At 41.9% G+C, this 18,795-nt stretch overlaps 1 protein-coding gene across 3 annotated transcripts in view; it reads right to left on the reverse strand.

The window, feature by feature from the left end:
• Window positions 1-18,795, reverse strand: part of DRC11 (dynein regulatory complex subunit 11) — a 268,281-nt gene that overhangs the window by 196,193 nt on the left and 53,293 nt on the right. For all 3 annotated transcript variants that reach the window (XM_081940018.1, XM_081940019.1, XM_081940017.1), the window contains one exon: window positions 16,409-16,614. In XM_081940018.1, coding sequence (XP_081796144.1) covers window positions 16,409-16,614 — 206 coding nt within the window. The remainder of the gene's footprint in view (window positions 1-16,408; window positions 16,615-18,795) is intronic.

The following is an 18,795-nucleotide window of genomic DNA, read 5'->3' on the forward strand; positions in this document are numbered from 1 at the left end:
ATAGCTATGATGGAGCTAACCGAAGCACTTAAAAAACAAAACAACGGAAAGGCCCCAGGCCTGCATGGGCTGCCAGCAGAATTCTACAAGACACTTCAGGAATCGTTGTCCCTCCCACTATTAGAAGTTATAAATGAGGTGATGTCAGAGAGCAGATACCTAAATCATGATCAGAAGCATATATTACACTTCTGCCAAAAGAGGAGGCTGATTTATCACAAATTAAGAACTATAGGCCCATCTCTTTGTTAAACTCAGACTATAAGTTATTTGCTTCAATATTAGCAGAAAGACTTAAAAAATACTTAAATAGTTTTATCCACCCTGACCAAAACGGGTTCTTACCAAAAAGACAAATTAAGGATAATATGAGAATAATTCTGGACACCTTGGAGTATTATGAGGCTCACCCCGAAAAACAAATGGCTTTGATATTTTTAGACGCTCAGAAAGCATTTGATAATCTGAATTGGCTATTTATGTTTTTACAACTGAAACAGATAGATTTTGGTAAGTAATTTACCCAAGCCATTCAAACCCTAAACCACAAACATACAGCAAAGATAATGATAAATGGAGAACTGGCAGATTCTAATGAAATAAAGAAAAGTACGAGACAAGGCTGCTCATTATCACCTCTACTTTTTGTTTTAACATTGGAAGTCTTAAATAGAAAGATCAAAGAAAAAGAAATAAAAGGAATGAAAATTAAAAAAGAAGAATATAAACTTCAAGCATTTGCAGATGACTTGGTTTTTATTCTTGAGGACTCATTAGAAATGGCACCCAAATTGATAGAGAGAATAAAGGAATATGGAAAAGTAGCAGGTTTGAAAATAAATAAAGATAAAACGAAGATTTTGACAAAGAATATACCATCAAGACAAAAGGAAGAATTGGCACAAGCCTTGCAGATTCAAGTCACAAACAAGGTAAAATGTTTAGGGATATACTTAACTGCAAGATGCGGCACACTTAAAGAGAATAACTATCATAAACTTAAGCAGCAGATTGCAACTGACTTGATGAAATGCGAAAACCTACAACTATCAATTATAGGGAGAATATCTACAATTAAAACGAACATCTTACCCAGAATTTTATATCTGTTCCAGACAATTCTAATTAAATTAGGAAAAGACTATTTTGAGGAATTAAATAAAATAGTGCTGAAGTTTATTTGGCAGGGAGAAAAAGCAAGAACAAAATTAAAACTGTTACAAGATGCTAGACTAAGAGGAGAACTGGGCTTACCTAACTGGGAATTATACTACCAGGCAACAAGTTTGATGTGGGTTAAGGAGTGGATAACATTAAGGAATTCTAGATTATTGACTGTAGAAGGACATGACTTACTGTTGGGATGGCATGCTTTTCTATGGTATAAGGGAACTAAAACACGGGGTTATTTTAGAAGACACTATTTATGGGAGGCTTTATTACTGAATTGGGAGAAAATCAAAAGGCAATATTATTTAAAAATCCCAGTCTGGCTATCAACTATTGAAGCTTTTTCATATCCAATAATATATAAAAAGGAACAAACAGTTAGATATGGTGAAATATTGAATGCAGAGGGTGAACATAAATCTATGCAAGAGTTGAAACAGGAAGGAATAGGAATGAATTGGTTTTCATATGTGAAAATACAGTCTAGATATGATAAAGATCGTAAAATAGAAGGTTTCTATGATAAAATGACTGGATTAGACAAATTTTTGACAGGTACTGATGAAAAAGTAATTAAAAAACTATATGGACACTTACTAGAGGTTAAGTTAAAGGAAGAACAAGTCAAAGAATCTATGATAGCTTGGGGGGGGGGGATTTGGACATGGGATTGAAGTAGAGAAATGGCAGAAATTGTGGTTTCAAAATTATAAAATGACAATGTCAACAGCATACAAGGAAAATTTGTATAAGATGTTTTACAGGTGGCACCTACCCCCAATGAGAATAGCAAGAATGTCCAAAAACAAGTCAGAAAAGTGTTGGAAATGTCATCAGACACCGGGTTCATATATGTGGTGGACTTGCATAGAAGCTAAAAGGTACTGGACTAAAATCCACACGTGGTTGGAGAAAATGATACAAAAACACATAGACTTTAAACCAGAGATTTTTTTATTGGGAATCATACCAGAAACATATAATAAAGATTGGAAATATTTGATTGTAAATGCGGCAGCTAGAATTGTATTTGCAAAAAATGGGAAAAACGAGAAAATACCAATGCAGGAGGAAGTTATCCGAAAAACAATAGAATGTGCTGAAATGAGTAAATCGACATTTCAAATTAGAGAACAAGAAGATGAACAATTTTATAAAGTATGGGATTTGTTCTACCAGTGGTTAGATTAAAAAAAATGTGGAAATGAAAAATCTTTGATAAGTTTTTCATATTGTAATAATAGAATGAGATAGGTGATACCATAAAGACATATTATTATTAAATAGATTTATAATGATGCAATGGAATATTGGTATATATATGAATCGAATATCTAGAATGTTTTGTTTAAAATGAAGAAATAACAATTGTAGTTGAATATATGATGTACAATGATAACAAAGTATCTACATATATTTGATGGATAATTTGTGAATTTATATACAGTACAATTGAAAATGATGATGCACAAGTACAAAATGTTGGAGAATGTTTTCATGTTGAACAATAGAATGAGATAGATGATACTATAAAGACATTATTACTAAATATTAATAAGAATGTAATGGAATGTTGGTATATACATGAATCTAATTTTTAGAATATTTGTTTAAAATGAAGGAATAACAATTGTAAACTGAACATATGATCTACAATGAAAATAATGTACCTATGTATACTTGATGGACAATCTGTGATTTTATATATAATTGAAAGCGGTGATGCACAAATGTTTGTAACCAAACAACATGCTATATGTATACATATTGATGATGGTTTTATGTTTCATGTGTTGTTCGTCTTTGTATAAAAATAAAAAACTTTTAAAAAAGAAGAAGATGTTTTGAAACAGCACAGCAATCTAGGGCTGGAAGGGATCTCAGAGGTTATCTAGTCAAACCCCCAGCTCCAGCAGGAAATCTTATATCGTCTGGATTATTTTGGTGCCTCTAACAGAGAGGAAAATTGCTAGAAAGAAGAAAGTGTTTACTAGGACAAGGCTGCCATGCAGAGGAAGGCAGAGATAGTCCTTGACTTATGACCACAATTGAGCCCAAAATTTTGGTTGCTAAACAAGAGCATTGTTAAATGAGTTTCACCACATTTTACTCAATCCATGACATTGCCTGGCTCTAACAGTCATGTGCAGGCTCGGGAAGACCATCTGAAGGCATGTGTAATGTTCTAATTTACAGAAGTAATAGTTAAATGTGTGGCAGAAAGTGGATGGGTGTGCTTTTCCAAATGCAGTAAGTGAGGCTGAATGTGTATAGTTTTAGAAGAGCTGTGGTGTGTGTGTCTCTGTGTGTGTGTACATACACATACAGTATAGATAATAACTAATGTATCTTTTTGTGTGCCTATACACACTCTATACTATGTAATATGTATATACACATATGGCATATATACATAGGATTAAACAGCATATTTTGGATGTTAAGTAGTAGTAAATAAATAGACAGGGAAATTGTATCTCGTTGAGGCCTTTGAGGTGAGGAGAGGCCAGGCAAGGCACCCCTTGATGTGAATGACATCAAGTTGACCACGCCCACCCAGTCACATGACTACCAAGCCATGACCACCTAGTCACATGACCACCCAGCTACACCCACCCAGTCACACGACCACCAAGTCACGGCCACTGTCACATGATGTTCTGACCCCCCCCACCAACACACACTCCGAGCCACAGATAAGATACTGGATTTATTTACAAACAGACAGGTCCTTGGCAGCAATCCAACACAAATAAGCCTTCATAACAACTCGGCACTGATAAGCACTGGCAGCAATCCAGCCTGCCATGCTCACAAGACTGTTCTCCCACATTAGTTCATGTGTTGACTTCTGCAAAAGGGCGTGTGCACAAGCAGCCCTTTTATAGTCTGGAGAGTAGTCTAATTATCATCAGCTGAGCGCAATTACCTCCTGTAACTGCGCAATTGCTCCTGACGCCTATTAGCGAGCCGGTAACGAGCATCCAACAACTCACTGCTGATGTCTGACTCACTGTCCCTTGTCTCCTCCCCACTGCTCCAAGGCATGACATTAGGAGCACCCTCCCTTTGGCTTTCACCACTGATCCATGCCTCAGGCGCCTCCTGGTGGCCAACCAGCCTCTCTGATCCCTGCTCTGAGTCAGAATCCTGTCCAGGGTCCTCCACATCCCCCAGAGCCGACTCATAGGGACCCTCGCTGTCGGAGTCTGGTGGCAGCTCCAACGGCTCCTGCTGGGCCACAACACATGACCAACAAGCCACGCCACCCAGTCACATGACCAACAAGTCAGATGACCACCAAGCATGCCCACCCAGTCACATGCCCAGCAAGTCACGCCCACCATCACATGACCAGCAAGCCACATCCACCCAGTTACATGACCAACAAGCCACATCCACAGAACCTGTAGTAAAGATATTTGAATCCCACCACTGCAATACACTGTATCTTATAGGGGAGGATGAAGCCCAGGAAATAGTACAATGCCTGGTGCTGGGTCTGAGAGGAACATACAGTATGTGGAAGCATCCAATAATGGACATATAAATACCAAAGTAATAGGGCGGATTAAGTGATCCAAAAATAACAGAGTCTCAAAATATGCATTGGATAAGGAGAAGAAAGAGGAAGAAATAGACATCTTAATGCAGAAAAGTTAATACTGTATGATTTAATGTCCAAAAGAAAATAGGTTTGTATAACAAGATTGGAAATTGTGAAGAAGAAATATGTTCAGGAAGAAATGATTTTTTAAAATAAAAATAAGATACTGAAGGAGCAATAGTTCTTACAAGGATTAAATATGAGGAAATCCCAGTAGCTAGCATGCAAAGCTCTCTAATATGCTGAAGAGAAAATACAGGAAATGGGAAGAAGGCAACTTAAGCAAACAAGAATATAAGACAGTTTCTTCTATAAGAAAGAGTAGGGATACTTTCCCAAAGACTAAAGCTGAGGTTTGCATTTTCCTTAAAGGAAAAACTGTCAATAGAATTCATAACTGGCAGACACATGGTAGCAATGTCAGCCAATGAATAGGAATAGGAACTACCGTATTTTTTGGAGTATAAGAGGCACCTTTTTTCCTCAAAAAAGAAGCTGAAAATCTGGGTGCATCTTATACATCGAATACAGCAATTTTTTGCCTCCTGAAGCCCCGCCCCCTTCACAAAAATGCCCATGCATACCCTTATGGAGGCTTTCAGAGAGCTCCTGGGGGCTGGAGAGGGCAGACATGAGCAAAAAATGGTCCGTTTCCCCCCCCCCCCCCCAGTCCCCAGTAGCACTCTGTAAGCCTCCATAAGGCTATGCATTCAATTTTTTTGCAAAGAAACGGGCCCGTTTCGTGAAAAATGGGCTGTTTTTTGCTCGTTTTTGTCCCCCAACCCCCCCCCAAGGTTATTCTGCAAGCCCCCCCCCCCCAAGGCTATTCATGGCTTTTATTTGAAAAAAAAACTGGACCCCTTTTCGCGAAAAACGGGCCATTTTTGGGAGGTTTGCAGAGTGCAAAAACTTTTATTTTTTCCTTTCAGAAAGCTCTTTAGTTAGAGTGATTGATGAGAATTACATTGATCAAGTGCTGTGCCAGCAGAAACAAGTCTTAGGCGCTGCAGGTTGTCAGCAATTTCCTTCTCCAGCACATGGATAAATACACCTGAAAACATCTACCTACCTACCTATTCTCTCTCTACTACCATATTTCTCTCCCTCTCTCTCTCTCTCTCTCTCTTTCTATCCCTCTACCTACCTACTCTCTCTCTACCTACCTACCTACTGTATTTCTCCCTCTCTCTCTCTCCATCTATCTACCTACCTACCTACCTACTCTCTCTCCCTACCTACATACTGTATTTCTCTCTCTCTCTCTCTCTCTCTCTCTCTCTCTCTCTCTCTCTCTCTCTCTCCCTCTCCCTCTATCTATCTACCTACTTTTTTAAAAAAATTGCCTCTTCAAAACCTTGGTGTGTCTTATACTCTGGTGCGTCTTATACTCCAAAAATATGGCAAGTCAGTCAATGAGGGCTTTTTAGAAACTGGCTTAGTCCAACTATTCTGTACTAAAAGCTGCATGTCTGCACGGAGAACTGAACTGGTCTGCTGCTCTGATTTGAACAACTACTCTTGGTACTGTATATATTACTTCATGTGTTATTATGTACATAAAGAGAAGTTAATGAATCCTGCTGTATCAGTCACTTGTGTATGCTTTCTGGATTTGATTTCTGCAACAAACTCTGATAAAAACCAGAGTATAAAATACATCAGGAGGAGATAGTGGTGAATTAGTAATCAGTGATAATGTGAAGGAAGAACATTTAACTCCTATTTTGTATATCTGACATAGCTACCATCCAAGGGAAAGAGGGAAACTACAGCTTCAAATAGGCAAGGATACTAGCGAACTAAGCTAATTTAAATGGATTCAATTTTTTAGAGTCAGTTGGATCACATCCTGGGATACTGAATGAGATTAGAAGAGATAATACTAGAATCACTCTTGATTATCTCTGAGAACTCCTGGAAGACTGGTAGGGCCCTGAGAGATTAGAGGAGAGCAAATGTCATCCCTTTTTTAAAAAGGGGAAGAAGCAGAATTGGGGAAATAACAGGCCTGTCAGCTTGAAGTCTATACTGGACAAGGTCTAATTAAGCGGCATATTTGTGAGCTCTTGCATAGGCATCATGCAATCAATAGGAGACAGCATGGGTTTGTCATAAACATATCATGCTAAATTAATTTTATCTTTTTATAGAATAGATCAGTCATGCAGATTAAAGGAAAAAGTCTGAGTTAATGCCAAACTGCTAATATTTTCTGCTGCTGATTTCTTCTTGTATGGATTTCCATTTTCTTGGACTTCAAACGTTCACTAAAAAATAGTTGTAAGTCGAGGACTACCTGTAACCAAAACTAGCATGGGATAAATTTGAATTAAGTGGATCCTGAGCCAGGAATGACCAGGGTATGTCTTAAACTGATTTATTTAAAATGTCATGAGAACGAAGTCAATTAGTTTTACAAAATGTTTTGTGTTCTGCTCTAGGCCATGGTGGCTTCATATAGATAAGTTTTTGCCACTGCCTTACGCTGTTATTTTCAATTTTTTAGTTTGGCTAAACTTGAGATTTCCTGATGCTCTTCTCATCCAAGTACTAAATTTTTCTCTCTCTGCTTAGGAGTCAGCTTTGGGCAAAGGCAAGGGGTTGTGACAAGAGCAGTGGTAGCACTAAAAGTAGCAACAATGCCGGTAGCTCCTGCTGCCACTGCCTTTTTTCTTCTGGACTCCAACAGAGTTTGCTGCCACAGCTAACACACTGAGCTCCTTGCAGTGGCACCTGCTGCTGCAGTGCAGAAGCAAAGTTGCTGCCACACTGAAGTGTCACAGGTAGCCTTGCTTATGGCAGAGATTTCCAGAATTTAATCATTTTGCAGTGGAATATGAGAAATATGCAAATCTGGGCTTGAAGCAATGAATTTGATAGCAGTGTTAACATGAGAGAGCTTTGCTGAGACCTGAAGGATATACAGCCTGAAAGATGAAGAAGCATGAAATGGTGTCCTAGAAGATGAGGCCTGCATTCCTCTTTTGAAAGTTTTCCTGCCGCTGTTCGAATAGGGGGCCCTGGAAGAAAATCCTAGTGAGTTCACAATAGTATTGAACTAAATTTGGTTTGCCAAATCCTCTGTCATTACCCTGGTGTTTCATGTTTCTCTGGAAGAGAACAGGAATAAAAGTCAGTTTGGAGAAGATGATGAGGCCAAAGTATCCATGGAAATCATGGAGACAGCCGGGCTAATATTCAGCTTTCCTTGCCCAAAAAGCAGAACATGTCCATCGTTGGAAGGAGCCATGGTGGTGAAGTGATTAGAATGCAATACTGCAGACTGACTCTGCCCACATCCTGGAATTCGATCCTCACTTGCTCAAGATTGACTCAGTCTTCCATCCTTCCAAGGCTGGAAAAATGAGGATCCAGATTGTTGGGGGCAATATCTTGAAATTTGTAAACCACTCAGACAGTGCTGTAAAGCACTATAAAGATAAAGGTTTTCCTTGCACATGCGTGCTAGTCATTCACGACTCTAGGGAGCAGTGCTCATCTCTGTTTCAAAGCCGAAGAGCCAGCGCTGTCCAAAGTTGTCTCCATGGTCATGTGACTGGCATGACTAAACACCGAAGGTGCACGGAACACTGTTACCTTCCCACCAAAGGTGGTCCCTATTTTTCCTGTGCGCCGGTTGGATCCAAGCACAGGACCGCCACTGCCCTGAGACGACTGGTCGAAATAGAGGCTATCGCTGGGGTTTTTAATTTCGACTACTGCAAAGGATTGGTTAAAGCCTCGCTTATACAGATCTAGACAGCCAGAGTTACTGTCTGATCATTCAGACTGGCCTCCTATTTGCCGTGCAGGGTTCGGTGACAATTGGGGAGTCAGGTACGCTGCTCCCGTGCCACATCTTGTGCTGATTGAACTTTCAAAGGCTGCAGCAATAATTTCGGAGTTTGGAGAGTCGATGCCCCGTGCTTTCTCTCCAATTGAGTATGAGAATTTGAATTTCGCGCCAGTTAGTGCGGCCGCCATTTTCCTTTTGAGTGATGGGAGGCCATTTTAGAGTATTACAATCATGAGGCAACCATTTAAATTGGCACCAGGAACTGTCCACTTATGGCGCCAGTAAGTCGATTGCGCCATTGCGTGGATTGCTTTGCCTCAGTGTGGCACGATTCTCAGCTTCTCCTCCGGGAAAGTCTGTTTGCAGCTTTGCATTCTCAGCGCTATTGGACAATTCAGTCTGACCGGTGACTGTGAGGTTTGGAGTGAAAAGACCACAGAAACCTGAGTAGCCACGGTTTCTTTTTCTTCAGCCACATATTGCAGAGAGTTAGGACTCCTGTTGCTCAGGACCTTACCGATAATTCCCCCATTACTTGAAAGGAGGCTTAATTTCTATCATGGCTGATCGCTCCATTTTGGAGAGCAGTACAGGGGCGGAGGTTTCCCCAGGATCACAGGCTATTCTGGGGCCCTCCACTGCTAGGGTAGCCAGATCTACCACCAGGAGTTCATCATGGACCAGCAAGTCCGTGACTCGTGCTCCCTCCACTACAGTTAAACAAAGATTCTAGGGCCAAACAAAAGCCTTCAAGAAAGCACTCCTCTAAGTTCATCAGAGGTACACGAGATCAAGATTTTCCACCGGCTCTGGCATTGGAGACCCTATCTTCCCATTCTCCACCTGCCTCTCCTCCATCCCTGCAGGCCACTCAGGGCTGATCCCCTGATGTTGTTTCCCAGGGATTATTAGCGGAGGAGGTTGGTCCAGGCCCTGGTTCCCCATCAAGTCTTTCAAGAGTAGGCCCATTGTTAGATACCGAACCAGAGCTCTCAGTTCCTGTGACTTCCCTTAACTCCACAGCAGCGAGGCTGTGCCCTGTGGAAAGTCAGACCCTTGTCCTACTTAAAGAGATTCGCTGCCTCATTTCTGCAGCACAGTTCTGCACAGGGGGTGGAATCTGAATTACAATGCAGGGGACAGGCCCCCAGGTCATGGTCCTCGACCAGACCATTACCAGTTCCTCAATATATCTCTTCACCGGCTCATTATCTGCACAGTGAAGATTCACTGGCTGCAAAGGAGGATCTAGGCTGTGCTGGCTGCGGGATTCTGGGAATTGAAGTCCACAGGACTTAAAGTCGCCAAACTTGAGAAACACTGATCTAGGGGTCCCTGACAAACCTGCATTCTCGGGCCTATTTTGCCCTCATCTGTTTAAGTCATTACTTTACAAGGCCAAACCCACCACCAACATGGGGCTGGGCACCTCTAACCCTGCAGTGTCAGCGGTAGAATTAGATTCCACAGTGCAGGTTCCAGAGCAAGAGGCTGTTCCAGCGCCTCTGATGTCATTCAAAGACAGCGGGCCCAACCCAGTTCAATGCCTCCTCCAAGTAATAATGATAGGAAGATTTATAGTGCTAGTACAGAATTTGAAACATTATTACAGCTTCCTCCAGTAGATCAACCAGTGGCAGCCCTAGCTTCCTCAGCTATCGTGCCTTCCGATGTGTCGGATGGTTTAAAGGCGGAGGACTGCAAAGCTGAGATGACTCTTCGCAAGATGCATCAGGTGGCCGCCTGGGCGCTAAGGGTGACTACTGCGGCGTCCTTTTTTAATAGGACTTTTCTGGTCTGGCTCAGACAATTACAGGCCAGAATTGCTCCGGAGGACCTCCGGCTCCACCAAGATATATGGCGGCTATCAAATTTTTCTCGGACGCTACGCTCAACGCTGCTAAGTTTGCATCTAGGGTGCTAGCTTCCAACATTACATCCAGTCATCTCCTGTGGCTATGCCACTGGTAAGCTGACCTACATTCCAAGTGGCGTCTCGCTTCCGCTCCATTTAAGGGCGGGCCTCTCTTTGGAGAAGCCCTTGACCCTATGCTGGTAGAAAATAGGGACAAGGGTAAGGTGCTTCCCCTTGCTCACAGGCGGGTGGATCACAGGGCGCAAACCTATTTCAGACGTCAGTCCTTTCAGTCAGCTGACCAGGGATTTGGAGCTCCACAATATTCGCAATACTCCTCTCAGTACCATCGGCCATACAATCAGGGATCCGACAGGTACCAGGACAGGTTTCAGGATAGGTCAGGGTTTCGTGATAGAGGCAGGGCGTTGTTGCAGCAACAGCAGCAGCAACCTCCTGTGAAGCAGCCCTTTCGAGGCTCAAGCAACTGATAGTTTCGCAGATGCAAGTGACTCCCAAACACCGTGTCCCATGGCAGATAACTTACCCACTTCGTAAGTCAATGGGAAGCATCCACCACAGACGCCTGGGTATTGCAGACGGTGAGGCTGAGCCTCACCCTAGAATTCCTTTCCACCTCCACCCATCCCCCAAGACATTTCATCAGGGTTCCCAGGTGTCAAATAAAAAAGAATCCTCGCGAGAGAAGTTGGCACCACATAGATGTGAGAAGGGCTCTACGCCAATATGTCAAGTGAACAGCAGCTTTCAGGAAGACAGAATCATTATTCATCTCCTTTCAACCAGCAACCATGGGTCTGAAGAGGACATCTAACACTGTGGGGCGTTGGTTGAGGGCCTGCATCTCTCAAGCCTATGAGATCCAGGCCAGACCAGTGCCCAGGCGGATCACGGTCCATTCCACGTGAAGTGTGGCTACCTCCGCTGCCTGGGCCACAAAAGCTTTGATTGAAGAGATATGCAGGGAACCGACTTGATCATTACCATTGCCCTTCATCAAATATTACAAACTGGACGTATATGCCTCCGCTGAGGCATCCTTTGGGTGATGTGTACTGCAGAGGGTCATCGAGGTTCCTGAGACCACGGACCATTCCAGTACCCGCCCTTAGATCCATATGCTTGGGCATGTCCCATGTTTGGATTCTCCAAGCGGCGCACAGGAGAAAGACCGTTGGCTTACCTGAACGGTTGCTCTATGTGTGCCGTGGGAGAATCCAACCCCACCCTTGGGCAGTCTCAGTCCGGAGTCTTGGGGAATGACTTACCTTTCCAGTTGTATTTTTCAGAACTTACCTTATTTCCATCTATCTGATCGGCTGTGCCTTCGTACAAAACTGGGCTCTACCAGCTAGAGGGGGTGGGGCCAAGACTTTTTTTTAACTCAGTCTCAAGGCTAATGGACAAAAGTTAAACTCATGCTTGGATTCTTCCGTGGTGCACATAGAACAACCGTTCAGGTAAGCCAATGGTCTTTTTCTACTTAAATTTTTACATGCTTTCGAACTGCTAGGTTGGCAGAAGCTGGGGCAAGTAACAGGAGCTCATTCTGTTACGTGGCACTAGGGATTCGACCCGCTGAACTGTCGACCTTTCTGATTGACAAACTCAGCGTCTTAGCGACTGAGCCACCACGTCCCATTATGGAGCAGTATGTAAGTCTATTGCCATTGTGGGAAACTGAACTCTCTCATGAAAGAATGGAAGGAAAAGACCACCTTAGAGAAAGCCAGACAACCTAATCTGGTGATGGACAAAGTATTTCCAAGAGGGCCAAAAATCTGTCTCATTATTCTCAATTAGTATCAAATACAATGAATCAGAATCAGAACAGAACAGAGTTGGGGGGGACCCTCATGTCTCCCTTAGTCCTTCTTTTCTCTAGACTAGCCAAACCCTAATACTGCAACTGTTCTTCATATGTTTTAGTCTCCAGGTCTTTAATAATCTTAGTTGCTCTTCTTTATACTTTTTCCAGTGTCTCAACATCTTTTTTGTAATATGGCGACCACAATTGGATGCAGTATCAGATTTCAGACTCCGCCTAATATAAGACCTGCCTCAGCTACCTTCCCAAGAAAGTAAAACTCTTAAAACAGTTTACATTTCAAAAGGAACTTTTACTGAGAAATAATGATTGCAGAAGAGTCAGGCAGAGTCTGAAATTCAGGCACAAATAATTAGGCTAATTTCCTCCCTCCCAATCCCCCCCCCCAATTTATTGGTACATCTGTAACCAATAAACTGCCTCAAAGGTGTTGTGAGAAACTCTGAGGCTGGGTGGTGAGAAGAAGTTGTCCTCAGCATGCTGCGACCTTGAGATATCCGGTTGGAACCAGCAGAGAGGGAATCAGTGCAGATGGCCATTTCTCCCCCCTCAATTCACAAGCAGTTACAACAAAAGTGAAAGCATTCCACCCATGGTTCTCCCCCCAATCCAGAATGGCAGCGTTCTAATAGGGACCTGACAGTGATCTTGCCAAAGGGCATAATACTTCACATGATTTTGATTCTATGCTTCGGTTTATATAACTAAATATTGTATTAGCTTTTTTGGCTGCTGTCACACTGCTGACTCATGTTTAACTAATAGTCCACTAGGACTCCAAGGTCCCTCTCTTAGTTACTGTTTTTGAGCCAGGTTTTGCCTAATCTCTACTTGTACATTTGGTTTCTTCTGTCCTGGTGTAAAACATTATTTTTCTCTACATTAAAATTCACTTTGTTGAATAGGGCCCATTGTTCAAGTTTGTCAAGATCTTTTTGAATCCTGAGCTTGTCTTCTGGGGTGTTGGCTATTCCTGCTTGGTTAGTTTCATCTGCAAATTTGATGAGTTCCCCTTCTATTCCCTCATCTAAGTCATTTATGAAGATACTAGCTGAATACCCATGCTCCACTATGAAACTGTGTGATGGGGCTTGATAAGTCAACACTTACAGCTTGAAAATTAATAAGTAGTTGCAATCGGCCTCAATGCTCCCCTTCTTTCCTCAGGCTTGCCCCACAGAAGCCTCTCCTCTCCTATCTCCCTTCTCTCCCTCAGGCTTGCCCCACAGAGGCCTCTCCTATCTTATCCCCTTCTCTCCCTCAGGCTCCTCTCCAAACTCCCAGCCCACAGGCCTGATGAGCCATGTGCTGACCATACCCGTGGCAGTTGGAATAGAGTTATTTTCAGGTTGGGAGAGGGAGTAGAACATCTAAATCCTTAGCTTCAGAGCGTGTTAATAATAATATAAGAAATACTAATACTAATGATCTGATGGGTCATTTTGAAATATCCTTTCTTAGCAAGCACCTAGAAGCCAAGAGGAACATATATGCCAAATTTCACGTTTGTAGGCTTTATGGTTCTAGAGATTTCATGATGTTGCATGAGTGGCATTTCACTTTTATATATAGAGATTGAAGAGTACTGGGCCTAAGACAGAACCATGTGGCACCCCACTGCTTACTTCCCTCCATGTACTGTAGATGTAATACCATTAAGGACTATTCATTGAATACACTTTGTCAGCCAGTTACAAATCCATCTGGTGGTGATGCTGTCTATCCCACTATTTTCCTAACTTAGCAAGAAGTAGGTTGCTGTTTTTTTCTAACATTTTTCTAACTTTTCAAGATATAGGTTGTGGTCTACTTTGTCAAATGCCTTAGTATATTCTAAATATACTATGTCCACAGTATTTTGCTGGTCAACTGATTTAGTCACTTTGTCAAAGAATGAAATAAGATTGGGTTGGCATGATCTGTTTTTAACACACCCGTGCTGGCTTCTAGTTATAGCTTTATTTGTTTCTAGGTGTTCAAATATGTTTTTTAATTCCCCCCCCCCCAATATCTTCGTAGGTACAGTGGGGCAAAAAAGTATTTAGTCAACCACCAATTGTGCAAGTTCTCCCACTTAAAAAGATGAGAGAGGCCTGTAATTGGCATCATAGGTAGACCTCAACTGTGAAAGACAAAATGTAAAAAAAAAGACCAAACAATCACATTGGCTGATTTGGAAATAATTTATTTGCAAATTATGGTGGAAAATAAGTATTTGGTCAGTATCAAAAGTTCATCTCAATATTTCGTTATATATCCTTTGTTGGCAATGACAGAGGTCAAACATTTTCTGTAAGTCTTCACAAGGTTGGCACACACTGTTGCTGGTATGTTGGCCCATTCCTCCATGCAGATCTCCTCTAAAGCAGTGATATTTTGGGGCTGTCGCAGGGCAACACGGACTTTCAACTCCCTCCAAAGGTTTTCTATGGGGTTGAGATCTGGAGACTGGCTAGGCCACTCCAGGACCTTCTGACGAAGCCACTCCTTCATTGCCCGGGCAGTATGTTTGGAATCATTGTCATGTTAAAAGACCCAGCCACGTTTCATCTTCAATGCCCTTGCTGATGGAAGGAGGTTTGCACTCAAAATCTCACAATACATGGCCCCATTCATTCTGTCCTATACACGGATCAGTCGTCCTAGTCCCTTTGCAGAAAAACAGCCCCAAAGCATGATGTTGCCACCCCCGTGCTTCACAGTAGGTATGGAGTTCTTTGGATGCAACTCAGCATTCTCTCTCCTCCAAACACGACGAGTTGTGTTTCTACCAAACAGTTCTATTTTGGTTTCATCTGACCATATGACATTCTCCCAATCCTCTTCTGGATCATTCAAATGCTCTCTAGCAAACTTCAGATGGGCCCGGACATGGACTGACTTAAGCAGGGGGACACGTCTGGCACTGCAGGATCTGAGTCCCTGGCGGCGTAGTGTGTTACTGATGGTAGCCTTTGTTACGTTGGTCCCAGCTCTCTGCAGGTCATTCACTAGGTCCCCCCGTGTGATCCTGGGATTTTTGCTCACCGTTCTTGGGATCATTTTGAGCCCACGGGGTGAGATCTTGCGTGGAGCCCCAGATCGAGGGAGATTATCAGTGGTCTTGTATGTCTTCCATTATCTAATTATTGCTCCCACAATTGATTTGTTCACACCAAGCTGCTTGCCTATTGCAGGTTCAGTCTTCCCAGCCTGGTGCAGGTCTACAATTTTGTTTCTGGTGTCCTTTGACAGCTCTTTGGTCTTCACCATAGTGGAGTTTGGAGTGTGACTGTTTGAGGTTGTGGACAGGTGTCTTTTATACTGATGACAAGTTCGAACGGGTGCCATTGATACAGGTAATGAGTGCAGGACAGAGGAGCCTCCTAAAGAAGAAGGTACAGGTCTGTGAGAGCCAGAAATCTTGCTTGTTTGTAGGTGACCAAATACTTATTTTCCACCATAATTTGCAAATAAATTATTTCCAAATCAGCCAATGTGATTGTTTGGTCTTTTTTTTTACATTTTGTCTCTCACAGTTGAGGTCTACCTATGATGCCAATTACAGGCCTCTCTCGTTTTTTTAAGTGGGTGAACTTGCACAATTGGTGGTTGACTAAATACTTTTTTGCCCCACTGTATCGATGTTAGGTTGATTAGTCTGTAGTTTCCTGGGTCTATTTTTGTTCTTTTTTAATTAAACACAATTCCCTGAAAATATTCTGAAATTATTGTTTAGTCAGTTCTAGCTATAATGTAAGCTAATCTACAAATTAATATTGGTTGGTAAATATCAGTATCAATGACAATTATCAATAAACTGAAGGAAACAGATTACTACATTGACCTCATTACAAAGAGTTTTGTGCAAGACAACTCTATGTATAAGTAAAAAGCTGTTATACGTTTCTGCATAAGAATTCCAATAATATATGATATTGTACTCCAAATCCATGACTCTGTGCTAACAGTGATAAGAGAAATGATAATGATTCAACTTGTGATTTCCATAATTTTTCTGGTTTGTTTAAAACTGTTCTCTGTACTGAAGCAGCCTTGATTTCAACCATCTTAAAGAAATGTTTACAGACTCTTATGGTCATTGTGATTAGAGATAAGGAGAGGTTAGGGAAAGAAAGAATGGTATCTCACCGGCATTCAATAAACCACTGGCGGATCTGGTCTTGGAGGGTTTCTTTGATGTCTGGTCCTTCAATTTCTTTCACTCGCTCTTTGATGCTTACTAGAGCTTTCTGGAAGTCTGATTCATATTTCTCCTGAATTTCACACCTTAAAGTATCAACCTTCTGGGCACGTAATAATGAAGCACTAGGTCTCTGGAAATGGGGTGGTGGGATCTGAAAACAGATGTTGCATATATTGTATTTCCAGTTTTATTAACACAGTTATTCTATTATTAACATCAGAGAAAACTAATTCAGCTTTGTTGATGCTATATCCAGCCTGAAGTGGATATAGCAACTGACTTTACTGTGACCATTTAAGTGCCTTGATCAGGATAATAGATGACAAATACTTAGAAGATTGCTGTTTTTATTTCTCCTATTCCACTTCTTACTTTACCTTCAAGTGTTTCAATTCGGAATGATTTCATATTCTATATTAGTTTCTCATTAGGAAATTCTATATATTAAGATTCTGTAAATGATACTGATAACTCATACAGTATACTGCAGGTAACAGAACTCAAATCAAAGATAGTTACTGTGATATATAGCAGAATTATTTTATTACCGTAGCAATAGCATTTAGACATATATCACTTCATAGTGCTTTATAACACTATATGGTTTATAGAGTCAACATAGAGCCCCCAACAATCTGGCTTCTCATTTTACCGACCATGGAATAATGGAAGGCTGAGTCAACCTTGAGCCGGTCAGAATTGAACTCCTGGCAGTGAGCAGTGTTAGCCTGCAATACTGCATTCTAATCACTGTGCCATCATGTCTCCTTATAAATTATTTTGATTTAAATCTGCCTTTCTGTTCATATGGCATTCATAAATCAATAGTAGAAGATAGATTTGCACACAAAGAATCATACATTCAATAAGTAGTATCTACTTTAAGACTAGGAAATATCTTTATCTGAGACTTTAATATATTGTTGTCAGTTAAGGAAGACAGCCTCATATAGCTGATTCTATGTATAAAAAAAAACTTTATATGCTCAGCAGACATAAATCAAGTAATTTATACATTCATCATCTTTATTTTCCTCCTTTTCCATATTAAGTCATTTAATAGACAATTCTCATACAAAAAAGAGGATTCAACCACCAGTACATTTTATCTATACCCTTGAATCATGCTGATCTTTTATAACTGATCCCATCAGGATGGTTGGAACGAAATGTGTACCTTCCAAAGCTGATTTATAAATCAGGCACAGTATTATCTTTCCCTTTCTGATAATTTCAATGTCACTGTGGCAAGTCTGGGTTTTGTTATGTGTATCTGCCACCTCTAACACAAAATTTCTGATATTTCTTATAAAAACCCATCTTTCTTATATTGAAACTATTTTAGAGATTATATTATATTTAATAATCTGCACATCCAGCAAAATTTGGAAGAGAGACTCTGCTGAAGTTCCCATTTCCAAGAGAGTTCCATTTACAGAGATCCTATAGCAAGGCCTTCTCTTATGGAATAAATTGCCTCCTTCTTTTCTAGTAGCTTCCATGAAGAAGTAAAAATGTAGCTCTGAGAGAACATTTGGGAGATATTAGGTGTTGATAAACTATTCAAATTAGTCAGTTCGATTTTAATGTATACTATAGAGGCTTCTTCTTCCTAGTTATTCCCACATTATGGCAGGGACCGCTTGTTGGCAACGTCATCTCCATCAGGGGTGATGGTCACATATTTCCTGTTCTCCTTCCACTTTTTCTACAGGGTTGCTGGCCATCAGGGTCTAGATGCATGGTTGTTCTTGCTACCAAGTCTTGTTTACTGCGTACAATGTGCCCATGCCATCTAAGTCTTCCAATGTATATAGCAGCGATGGCGAACCTTTTTTGGCTCACGTGCCACAAGTGGGGGGAGTGCAGGGGGGTCGTGTGCGGGCGTGCCGCATCCATAATGCAACGCGCGACCCCCCCAGTGCGTATGCGCGCACAACGCGCGACCCCCCATTTTTACATGCTTTTTTTCGCCCTCCCCAGGCTCCAGAGGCTTTATAGGAGGCTGGGGAGGGCGAAAAGAGCCTCCCCCACCCCCCCGGAGGCCCTCCGGAGGCTTCAGGGACCGTCCGGAGGCTTCCCTGAAGCCTTCAGAACGCTTAAAACCACCCTCCGGAAGCCTCCGGATGGTCCCTGAAGCCTTCGGAAGGCTTAAAACGACTTCCGGTTTGCTTGGAGGGTCGTTTTAAGCGTTCCGAATGCTTCAGGGAAGCCTCTGGACAGTCCCTGAAGCCTCCGGGGGGTGGGGGAGGCTCTTTTCGCCCTCCCCAGGCTCCTATAAAGCCTCTGGAGCCTGGGGAAGGCGAAAAATAGCTTTTAAAAAGGTGAACTC

The sequence above is a fragment of the Natrix helvetica genome (assembly GCF_964273705.1).
Source record: "Natrix helvetica genome assembly, chromosome: 2".
NCBI classification, from domain to species: Eukaryota; Metazoa; Chordata; class Lepidosauria; order Squamata; family Natricidae; genus Natrix; species Natrix helvetica.